This window comes from Corvus cornix, chromosome 21 (genome assembly GCF_000738735.6).
Source record: "Corvus cornix cornix isolate S_Up_H32 chromosome 21, ASM73873v5, whole genome shotgun sequence".
NCBI classification, from domain to species: Eukaryota; Metazoa; Chordata; class Aves; order Passeriformes; family Corvidae; genus Corvus; species Corvus cornix.
In genome coordinates, this window is record NC_046350.1 from 2,208,592 (window position 1) to 2,220,898 (window position 12,307).

The 12,307-nt window shown below is 39.9% G+C and overlaps 1 protein-coding gene across 1 annotated transcript in view; it reads left to right on the top strand.

Annotated features, from left to right (window-relative positions):
* Positions 1 to 840: 840 nt before the first annotated feature.
* The window catches only part of PRDM2 (PR/SET domain 2), a 65,348-nt gene continuing 53,881 nt past the window's right edge, over positions 841 to 12,307 (top strand). The window contains exons 1-2 of the mRNA XM_039563838.1: positions 841 to 906; positions 7,933 to 8,006. Coding sequence (XP_039419772.1) covers positions 7,998 to 8,006 — 9 coding nt within the window. The 5' untranslated portion in view covers positions 841 to 906; positions 7,933 to 7,997. The remainder of the gene's footprint in view (positions 907 to 7,932; positions 8,007 to 12,307) is intronic.

The following is a 12,307-nucleotide window of genomic DNA, read 5'->3' on the forward strand; positions in this document are numbered from 1 at the left end:
CCTGGACCCCTCAGGGCTGTGAGGGTCAGTCCCCACATCACCTCAGGGACCCAAATAATTTCCCCTCAGCCACCTCATCGGCTTTGTTTGTTTGTTTTCAGTCACAGGTGAGAACCTTGCGGAGCGGCTTTACTACAAAAGATGAAAAAGACTAAAAAAAAAAGCAATGGGAAAGAGAACCTGGAGAACCTGTTGATTGTCTGGCAGAGAGGGTTATGGAGATGGCTGGGGCATGTGGTGTGATCTGAGGGGGGCTCAGCGGATGGAGGGGGTGGAGGGGATAAAGGGAGTAAAGAGGCTGAAGGGGGTGAAAAGGGATGAAGGTAGTGAAGGGGATGAATGGGGGGAAGGCAGTGTTGGGGATGAAGGCAATGAAGGGGGTGAAAGGGGTAAGGGGATGAAAAGTGACGAAGGGAAGGAAAGGGGTGAAGGGAATGAATGGAACGAAGGCGATGAAGGGGCTGTTGCAGATGTTGGCGGTGAAGCCATTGTAGGGGATGAAGGCAAAAGGGGCTGTTGGGGATGAAGGTGATGAAGGGCTGCAAGGCAATGAAAGGGAGGAAGAGGCTGTTGGGGATGAAGGCAAAGAAGGGCTGGAAGGGGCCGTTGGGGATGAGGGGAATGAGGGTGATGAAGATGATGCGGGGCAGGCAAGGGCTGTTGGGGATGAGGACGATGAGGGCGATGAAGGGCAGGAAGGGGCTGTTGGGGATAGGGGCGATGAGCGGGATGAGGGTGATGAAGGCGATGAGCAGGACGAAGGCGATGAAACGCAGGAAGGGGCTCCGGGGGTCCCGCGGCGGGCCCTGCCCGCGGCCTCCCCCCAACGTCACTTCCGAGGCTGGAGACAAGATGGCGCCTGGACGGTGCCGGCGCTGAGGCCGCTACGCCGCCAGCGGGGCCCGGGTGAGCGGGGGGCGGCGGGACCCGCCGGGCGCAGCCGGGACGGGCCGAGCGGGCGCCGGGCAGAGCCGGCGGCGCAGGGAGGGGGCCCGCGGAGGCTGCTGCGGGTGCGGTACCGCCCCGGGGTCCGCGGGAAGGCGGCGGCCGGGGGCGTGAGGGTAGCGGCGGCAGGTGCGGGACCTGTGCCCGGCGGGACGCGGGAGCGCCTCGGGGAGGGGAAGCGAGGGCGGAGGATGGCGAGAGAGGCCGGTTGGAAGATGATGCTCCATCCCCTGGGCGGCTTTTTCAATTTTTTTATCTTGAAAACGCTGCCTCGGAAGTGTCGGCTGGCTCCGGCCGCTGCCAGCCCGATGCTGAGAGAACTCTGCTCTTTCAAACTGTCTTCAGAAGTTCTGGCACTTCGCAGGCCCCAAGGCTCGCCTTCTGCCAAGCTGGGTGAGCAGGGCTCGAAGAAATTAATTCCAGAATTGGTTCCCTCACTGCAAATGTCCGTCTATGAATTATTCTCCTAAGTCGGAGAATAATTTATGGTGGTGCAGTAGTAGCGTGGGGGGAAAAACATTTGGGGTGAGATGAAAAAAATTCATGTAAGACATTTAGAACAGCTCAAGAGATGTATCTTAAGTGCATTTTTTTATTTGAAGCCGGAGCAGCCTGTGGAGCATTGCTGATAACCATCTCATGGGCAGGTAGCTGAAGTATTCAGTGAAGTTTCCAGTGGTTTCAAATTCATATGAAGCTGTAGAATTTCCATTCCGAAGCAGTAAAGAAAACTTTAAGTTGTTTTCAGCTGTTGAGGAGGGAAGATAAGGTGGTGTAGCTGCACCTGTTAAATGATCATTCAGTGGCAAGAGAACTACTCTTCTTATTTCACATTTCAGTGAGCAGCAGTGGACAGCTCTAGAGAACAGCAGGGCTGCTTGTGCTTCTGATGCTGCCCCAGTTTGCTGTTCCTAGTCTGTGCTCTGGACTTTGAGCATGTTATTTGGATGCAAAGTCTTTTCCAGCTTATTCAAATATACTAAATAGATTAGGGGAACTGGAGAGGTACAGCAGCATGGTATATAATTATTATGTTCCTCACCAGGAACTGTAGCGATAGGAGAAGAAGTAATGGTTTCAGACTGAAAGAGGGGAAGTTTAGGTTAGATACATGGAAGAAATTCTTCCCCATGAGGGTGGGGAGGCCCTGGCACAGGGTGCCCAGAGAAGCTGTGACTGCCCTGGCAGTGTCCAAGGTGGGTTGGATGGGGCTTGGAGCAACCTGGGATAGTGGAAGGTATCCCTGCCCATGGCAGGGGGTGGGGCTGGATGAGCTTTAAGGTCTCTTCCAGCCCAAGGCATTCCATGATTCTATATTGTTGTCTTGTGACACTTACCACATTTCAGTAAAAATGATGAGCATGTTAAGAATTCAGGGCTGCTTTCCTTGGTGTAGAGAGAGATTTCCAACTGTGGAAAAGCATGGTGGTGAATCAGTGAGAGCATTGGCACTCTTCAGATGGAGATCTGCATCACTGATAGATGAGGGAGTGACTTTTAAGAAACAAAAGCACTTTTGGACTTGCAGAGACAGCAGTGAGAACCATGTGGAGGTACCTGTTGGTTTTCAAAGATATGGGTCCCAGGATTTTCTGGGACAGCAGTGCCTCCACAGTCCATGGCATAGACCATAAAAATGTGGCACTTACGGTGAAACCCTAGTTATGTTAACTGAAGGGCAAATCATTACTTTGAATACAGTATCTTTGCTAGAAATGCCATGATAAGTACGGTGTTTGGAGATTCCTGAGTTGTTGCTTGTTTTATGGGAATCCAAAGAACAGCTTTCTACCAGCGCAGCATGGAAGGTGGGGAAGAATGTTCCAGTACTTCTGTGCATTTGTATAACACATCCATTTTTCACTATTGAAAATTTTCTTGAGAATGGACGGGAAGTAAAGGGGAACATCTTTTTCTGTAAAAACTGAAATGGCTCTGGAAGTCCATCCTGTAATGCAGTGATATCCCCATTTCACTTTTACACATAAAAGCCTTGATCCTTAGGGGTAAATAAGTAATATAAAGTGTGTTAAAGGGAGATGCTGCTTACTGCATGTCTCTCTGTTGAAAACAGAAGTTCGGAGTGGTTTAGACAAGGCAAACCTGTTTAAAGTACTGCAATATCTTTGCTGTTGAACTTGTTAACATGGAAAGGGCAGATATGATCCTGATACATAACCCCCCAAATGACATAATTTCTTTTACCAATGTATTTCTTCTCCACTGAGAATAAGCTGAAAAATATTTCTTCTCTGCCTCTGTATAAAACATGCTGTAGTCAAAAGTGGGAGGATGAGTCCTGTGTTGTAAAAGGAAATGACTGAAATCGGCTTTTTCACATAGTAGTAAATCAGCAGAGTACTTACCTGAGAAAATTTTCATTAGGTTTTACTGCATTTGCGAGTCAAATTAAAGTGCACTCATATCTGAAGATTGGAAAGGTGTTTCTGCATATTTGCATTTGTTAGAGACTTGTTATTTTCTGTTGACTTCTCTTGACTAGTTGATGTTTGATTAAGAAACTTGGGGTTTGTGTTGTGTTGGTAATTTCTTGGCTTATTTTCATGGTTACCTGAATAAACCTTCCTGGGGTATAACAGCTTATTTGGCTACGTGGCAGTAAGCAAAGCCTTTTTTCCTATTGGACAATAGGTAATAGATTTTAGTGTTTAGAAAATCATTGTCTGCCCTTTTTTTCTCTGTTCTTATTCAGGCAGCCTTGGGTAGCTGAAAATGTCTTTGCATTTAAGTGCCTGTCAATAGAAACAGGGTGCCCTGTCACATGCATATTTTAATCTTTAAAAACTTTATTTTTTTAAATTGGCAAGCTTTGTTTCACCGAATGCATGGAAAATTCGTGGATGAGAGTATTTCAATATTGAATTGAAAACATATAGATGTCCTGATGTTTAAAAAATGGTCATGTGCTGCAGCTAGAAACTAAAACAAAGCCAAGAGCTGTGTGATATCCCAGCCTGAACCCCGGTCATTAGGAAAACAGGCCATGGAGACTTTCAAGTTGTTCCTGGTTCTCTAATGAACATGTTTTTACTGGAGCAGTGACGTAATGCATGTCCCATTTTCAGCTTCCAAAATAGGATTGATACTCTCATGCCTGGTTTTTCTTTTCTCTGAATTGGAAGCAGCATTCTCTTTCAAAATGCTCTTTGATTCTGGGATTTAAAAAACCCCCACATACAGCAATGATAAATCTAGCTTATAAAATCAGAAGATAGTCTACTTAGTAAAATCTAGGAATGCTGACTAGTCTGTTTCAGTCTGATTGAGTTGGAAAGGGATGATCTGCAATGCTGGTTTTGAATAAAACTACTTGCTTTTGTTTGCAGACTTTATTCCTAAGAAGTTATAGGTTTTCTAATGGAATATTTAAAATTCTGAAGCACAGATTCAGAAATAACATCAAAATACTTTTTGCTTTAAGCATTTTGTTTTAGAGACCACAGTGTTTCCTTAAATACAAATGTCTTGTATATTCTTACCTGAATAAATATAATTTGTTGCCTAAAACTGAGCCTTTCAGAAAAATAAGTTTTTCTGAAGCTCTAAGATAAGATGATCTACTGCATCTTTTCTCTTATTTGTTTCCCAGATGCTTTAATGTCTTGAGTAAGTGTGTAGTATTTTTGTACTCACGAGATATAGAAGTAAGTAGTAGTTTAAAATCAATATGACTTGGCAATGTTTTCTTAGAATTAATTTTGAAAATTTGGGTTGCTGGTGTGCATGCTTCACTTTTGGGATAGAACCTTTATTATTCTTAGGGATTTCAGTGAATGGCTGAAGTTCACTGTGGTAGATGTTATTAACAATATTCAGGTCTTTAATAGTTTATATTGCTGTTGAGTTTGGAGGAAAGGTTGGGTGAAAATACTTGTTACCTGTATTTGATGGAGCTGCTGAGTGACTTTTTCAAAATACTGATGCAGTTGTGGACTTTAAAGTTGCTAACTTTAAAACTGATTTAATGGGGCCATCATTGTGCCTTTAATAGATGACAGATTCCCCTGGTGACACATCAGAGCAGCATGGTTTTCTTCGGGGCTTTCCTGGGAAATCCTGCATACAGGACCTGACTGTGTGTACCTGGGAATTCGTTAGTGTACGGAGCCAGAGCTTGTTCCTGCTTGCAGTGACAAGAGTAAAGACCTTGTTGGTACTCAGTGATTGTGCTGGGAACTAATGTTTGGGCAGCAGTTGTAGAATTCACTTAATAATTTCTTGAGTTTGTTGAACTTTGTGTACCAAAAGTTAAACCCCAAGTTTACTGTTACAGATGCTTCTGTTCTTACAATGTTTCATTTTGGTAGAAAGAAAACTAGTGGCTGTACACAAGACTGTGTATAGTATTAATTTTATTTATTTTACAGTGCAATTAATCTTGCTTTCCACATAGTTGAGTTCACTGTTAACAAAGTAAGTGATGTGGAAGAAGGAAAAAAATGCAGAACTGCAGGTATAAAATTTTAATATGAAGTGTGTATTTTAAATTAATAGCTTTAAAAATACTTGTTGAAGCTTTTGGTTTACTACAAATTTAATTTCTCCCCTAATTCTGTTTTATGCTCAAGTGATTCCACTGGTAATTGGTAGTTGAAAGAATATAGAATAGTACAGTCTGTTAGGAATCTGCCTAAACTGTCTTGTGTGGATGTTTAACTACATCAGTATATTAAGATTTGTTGTCATCTTGTAAAAAATACCATTGAGAGGCTTGGATACAACCAGTTGTATAAAAGTTGAATAAAATATTTACAAAATTTGTAAAAATATCATTATTTTTGTTTTGAAAATTCTTTGTTAACTGTTAATTCTAAGCAAAATAATTTTGTATTAGTATATGAAAAAGAAGAAAAGTGTATTTTTACTGCTCAAATGAAACAAAATAAGATTTTGTCTGCTTTTCACATTTTTAAAGTGATTTATTTAATAACTGGGCTAAGAAAGTTCAGCTTAGAGGAAATTTTCAGCTTGACAGAACTTCCCTTTAACTCTGCAGCCCGTCACTTTATTGATATTTACTTGTCTCAGATTCTACACATTTAGTGGTGGATAGTGATGGTGTTCAATGTTTGCTTCTGTAAGACAGTCCTTTAAATCCTTATTGTCTGTGTATATCTGGAGCTTTGGGCTAAGTGTGCAGTGTTGGAGATGAGGTGTCTGCTTCAGAGGACTGTCATTCACCACTGTTACATGGGCAATTCCTGCACTTGGGTTCCTAGATTTCTTTCCAGATTTGTGATCAAAAGTGATTATGTAAACAGCTAAGCCTGTGGTATTGAGGGAATTATGATCTTCTGTGAGAGGGAGGAGAAAAGGTAGAAATAGGCAGGTGGAGATAATAACAACATAAACTTGTGCCATGGCCTGGTGCTCCTCAGGCTGTGCTCCTGTGTCCATAAAAGGTTCTTGCTTTTCTTGACTTTATGTGAGTAATTGTATAAAAATATTCTAACAGTATAGAAAAATTAGACATTTGATACTAAAAATAAGTTGGGTTTCATACTAGGAAATTATTTGACGCCTCTCTTGCTGCACAAAATATTTCATTTATAAAACGATGTTGTATGGGTTTTGTCCCAATGAACAATGAATAAGAGTGCTGGGTTTTTCCCCTGATGTTCAGGCCTCAGCTCAAGTACAGAAGTTTATACTGACTCCAACACTGAAATAAGTTAGGAAGTTAGTAATAATGCATTCCAGAAGGAAGGCTTTTCTTTGGATGTGTACAAGCTGTTCAGATGGAGCTCCTTATCCCGTAAGTGGTCTCTGCTGGCAAACTTTAAATCCCACAGAATCAGTTGCAAAACTGGAACTGAAATACAGATGTTGCAGCTCTTTGTTTAAATGCTCACGTAGTATGGAAACACTGGGACAAAAGGAGTTGATCCTGGAAGAGCTGTATACAACAGAAATATCATTTCCAAGGACATTTTTCCTTTTCTTATGGATTTCTTAAGCAATGTAATATTTGAATGATGCTTGGCAGTGTTGTCACTTTTGCACAGCATTAAGAATTCTTTCAGTGCAAAGATGTGAGGGATTATGTGACATTTATTTGGAGTAGATTTTTACTTGAACTTATTTTAAATTAAATGTTAGTACTTATGCAGATTACTTAGTAAAAAAGTTCAGTTGATCATTGTTATAGCAGGACAACTAAAGACAGGGAAGAAATAGCAGTACTTGAATAAAGTGCTTTAAGTGAAGAGGGACCAGTTAACTTCCAAAAATGGGGACGTTAATTTATTGAAAATTCTGTATGACCATGGGACTAAAAGTGCTTTTGGCCTAATTTGCAAGAAAGGCTGTTTTGTATGTGTTGACAAAGAAAGGAAGTGAGTTGATGTCCTTGACCCTTAGATATGGCATCGTTCTGATTAGTTTTGCCTCAAGTTGTGAGTTTCCAAATTTGATGCCTACTCAAACTACGAATTTTTGTCAGATACCTTTTGAAATCTCAGGCTTCTATTAAAAAGGAATGTAAAATGCATTAGTGTAATAAAATACCTCAATACAGCTCAATTTTAAGGAATATTTTCCTGTTTCTAATATGGAAGAGTAGAGACTCAATACGTACGTTTTTTAAATTTGAAAACCACATAGGGCCTTCCATAATGCTTTGATATAAAATTCTAAAGAGATCTGAATTCTAAAGTTCTTAAAAGTACTCAATCTTGAGCAAACTAACTTACTATAAAAAACAAATGGAACAATATTACCTGAGCACATCTGTTACATCATCGTTTAAAGTGGGAAAAAGATTAATGCTAGATACCCATCTTGAGATTATTCAGACACATTTGAGCTGTAATAAAAAAGCTGTAGCTCGGAGCAGATTTTTTCTGAAGCAAAATGCTCCTTTTCTACAGATGATTTAGAAAGAGAAACTACAGCTCTGTGTGTACTTTCAGTTCAATGTAAATTTGTACACGGGTACATATTACAATTGTCTGTTTTTCTTTTTAGGGTTCATGTAATCAAAGGAGTTTCTTTGCTGTGTGTATCTTTTCAGAACACAGCAGGAATTCAAAATGAATCAGGTGAGTAGAAATGTAAGACTTTATCAAAATACTTAGAACAGTTAATTATTAATAAGAAAAGTAAATCATCCACTAAAAAAATGTTCTTTAAAATCTTCAGTTGCATTAGATTTCATAATCATCCATTCTACAGCGTGTATGCTTGTGAGATGTCTGTTATTTCATGGATTCGAGGTTTTTGTGAATTCCCTTTAGCAGTGTATAAGTTATTACTCCTGGCACCTCTTCTAAGAACGCCTCTCCAGAAAATTCTATTTCCTCCTGAAGCTGTACGTAATAATTCAGTTCCTTATAAAAGTGGTTTGAAAATTGAAGGCTTCCATTTTTAAAAATCTTTTTATAATCACTTTCCTTTTTCAAATGTGCAGTAAACAGTCTGCCACAAATTTATAGATTGGGAAATCTCACACTTTTCTGGAATCTCCTGGAACCAAGTGGAGAGACTGGGAAAGCATGTTTCCTTTGTGGAGCAGCACTTTGCTGTATGGAGTCACGAGTATCCTGACTGGAGGGTGTTGTTCTAATCGGCATTTTATTCTGCGTTTGTTTATCCAAGTAGTCCATCAGTTTGTCTGTCACACAGCTGTATTACTTAGAGATATAGAAAAAATATGTGTTGCCTCAAATTTTTCTCACAAGTCCTTCTCTTTCTGGCTGGTTTTACCAAGCCCCTTTGGCATGGGCATGTGATCATAGGGTATCACACTGCAGGAAAGCCGTTTTTACTTTGCTGAAAAAGTCAGCCATGAACAGAAGCTTTGTGAGTCAGAAACAACCACAATACAGAGTTTTATAAAATGCTTTGTATACTTCAGTGCCTGTAGCCAGCATGTGCTTTTATTATCCTTATTTGATCAGCAGCAGGCCTGAATACAGTTAGCATTTGCTGAAGTGTGTTTTCTGTGAAGTCATAGAAGTATATGCATAAGTAATTACAGCACGGATTGGGTTGGTGGGATGTTTCCTCTTGCTTTTTTTCTCTGATTTAAAGTAAAAACTCTTCAATATGTTTGTACATATTAAAAAGGTAAAAAGCAAAATATAATCTCTATCAGAGTGTTGAAATACTTATTGTAAAAATACATACTTGTTTTATATCTATAGACAAATATAATTTATATCTATGAAATAGAAATGACATTTGCATTAGCACACTTTTAAGCATTAATAGTCTATTTTGGGGAGCAGGGTTAACTGTTACTTCAAAATTTTTGTTGAGACTTGAAATTTTTTCACCTGTATGATTTGTTTTGATGCACTCAGTGGCATGAAGCCAGCAGCCTATGGCTCTCTCTGCTTGAGGAATAATCCTGCTTTATTAGTCATTCCAATAAGCTTTGGATTCTACTAAAACTCTGAAAATTGTAGATCCTAATCTGTAATTGTTATCGACTGTTTCGTTCCCATTTGTGTGTCCATGTCCCGTCATGGCCTGTCTGTTGTTGTGTTCCTCCATGCTGATTTGTTTCTAGAATTAAATCAGATTTCTGTGCTGGATATATGACTGCTCTATCATCTCATTTATGCTGTGCTGTGGTGTGTGTCATCTTACAATTAAAGGGTGAGATGACCCTTCCTCTGGGAGTTCTTACAACAGGTTAGGGTCCTCCTTGGTGTTTCTGGCTTTCACCTTTGGTTTCCAAAGCACATGGAGCCCATACGGCTTTTAGTTGTTTGCCTGCCATTTGTATTAAGTTTGTATTTAGCATCAACCCTGTGGTGTTTTTTCTTGCAGTGCTCTTGTCATTTCATTCACTGTTGACAAGTTGTAGTGCCAGGTCTGTATAAGAAATGTTTTTGCCTGATGCCAAACATCTTTCAAGTGGTTTGTTCTCATATTTCTTTGATTCTGCTTGTCTCTGCTTTTGGTGTGACTTTGGTGACCCTGAAACTAACTGCTCTGGTGTTGATTCGGTTTATGTGAAAAGACTGTTAGTTTTGTGGTTTATCCCACAGAACTCTTGAAGTAGTGAAGGAAAACATTTTCATAAATACTTTGATATGACCTTCTTGTTGTAAGGAGAAGGAGGATTAAGAAAAACCCCATCTGTTGTTGGAATTTATGGTTTTGGGTTTCTTGGAAGATTGCTGTCTCAGGATAGGCAGTATGTGTCCTCTTTTAAAAGGAGATCTTCCTCTAATATGTAAATTAGTTTGTCAGAATAGCTGAATAATTTATTTTAAAAACACCAAGCAAACATGGGGTTTGATTGGTAGCATTTACTACATTTCAGACTGCACTAAGACAGAGTAGAAGGAATTTGGTTGCTACCTGGAAAACAGCATGAGCAGTTACTTAAAACGTGCTGAGGAGTACGGGAACAAATGACACTTGCTCTTGTACTGAAACTTCCTCCCCCCATTCCTTCTGAATTTTTCAATGATTATTTCAAATATTTCCAATACCTCTTTAATTTTCAAGCACACAAATGGTGTGAAATTGTGGCACCAAGAGGGGTAGCCAGGTAAGGTGCCTGGACAAGGAGAGACCTTTCTGCTTTCCTGTGCTAGCTGGCACAACTACTCTTCCTCAACTACCTCTTTTAACTTCTCTGCCATCTCCTCCTTCCCTCTTCAGTGGCATGCTTTCCTTTACCTTCTCGGTTTTCCTAATGCTGTTTCCACCCTAATATGATACCGACTGGCTATCTGTCATTCATTGCACTGTTCAGGATGGTTTCTTTCCTTTTCGCTCCAATTTCTGACCACCTCTAAATACTTGTTGCAGGTGCCTTTTCTACTCTGCTTGTTTGTAACATTATGGACTATTCTGTGGTTGGTTCATAAGTGCAATTAGTTCATAAGTGGTGTAAAAAGTTGCTTAATGTGTTAAAAGGTACTGTCAGAGTGTGTGAACTCTGGATTTGATGCAAACAGGAAAAGTTTCAGTTAAGGCACCACTTCAGCCCTCATAGGATCCTTTGGCATTGTTCTAAAGACACTTCATACCGGCTGATTTAAATGCTAGAATGTAATTTTCTGATTAACTTCAGAGTAAGAAGCTTGAAAGTGAAACAGGCTTTAGGTGTTTTTGTATTCAAACTTGCAGCCTTGGAGGGAGCGAAAAGTACTGTGTTAAGGCTTCAGATAAATGCAAAAGTTGGCTGTAGGACATGCACAAGTGCTCTACCCTTATCAAGAGGTGAATTTTATAAACAGGAAAATAAATCTAAATGTGATTCTTAAGTCTTGGTAGAAAAGTGATTGAAATACAGTATTTCTTTTTGGTAGACAGACATTGCTTGGGGACAAGTTGTGATCTGGAAAAAATTTCAAGTAGCTACATCTAAATTGCAAATAAAAAGAAATTGCACTGATTTGACTGAACTAAATTGTTTATTTTCCTGTTTTGAATTTGATTATTTATTACCATTCATTTGAGGTGTGAAATGCATTGTTGTGTAAAGGCCATATCCAGTTTTCTAGTACTTATGAAATCCATTAATATGACAAGTGTTGGATGGGTCTTAAGTGTTCTCTGAATGTCCTGCTAATCTCTGATTTATGCAGGTAAGTGCACAGTAAAGTTGTGGTTGTATACTACTCCATACAAATACACTTCTTAAATGGTAGAACAGTTTGGGGATATTTATGGTTAAAAGGAGGTGTGACTATTAAGAAATATACCAGGAAAATCAAAGATATATCACAGTGCTGTACACTTCTGTCTGAATCAGTTGAGTCTCACTTTTCAGCTTTGATAGGTTAAAAATTATTTGCAGGCTTAAGATTTTTAACTGTTCATCAGCAGTTGAGGTTTTTAACTGCTCATCAAAACCCCAAACCAAAAACAACACTCTCCAAGGAAACTAAACCCCGAAATGAAACCTAGCCAAAAAAACCATCCTGCTTTTAGCTTCAAACTGGAAGTGCACCATTCTGAGAGCTGTCAGCCACCCTCTTCTATGTCTGTATATAATTTGTTAGAAACCACTGGGAAAAATAGGCTCGGTTCTCCCCTGATGAAATCCTAGGGTAACGTACTGGAAAGATGTTTAGGTTTCTTTGATATGCTGAGAAGAGCACGTTTCTTTTTCAGCTGAGACATGGCTTCATGCATATCAGTTCAAGGCAAACAGATGTCTGAAAATCAGGCTGCTTTCACCAGTATTTTTCCTTTTGGGCTGTTGAAAGAGCAAAATAAAGCTTTGCTCTGCTTTGAATAGACTTCAGCTATTCTAACTAATAAATAAGTATTTCTCCTTGGTGTCTTCACTCTTGGACGGGAAGGGATTTCTGGCATTCTCTCCCTTCCATAGTTTCCAGTTTGGGGGTCTTTCTCCCCTACAAATAGCTCTCCG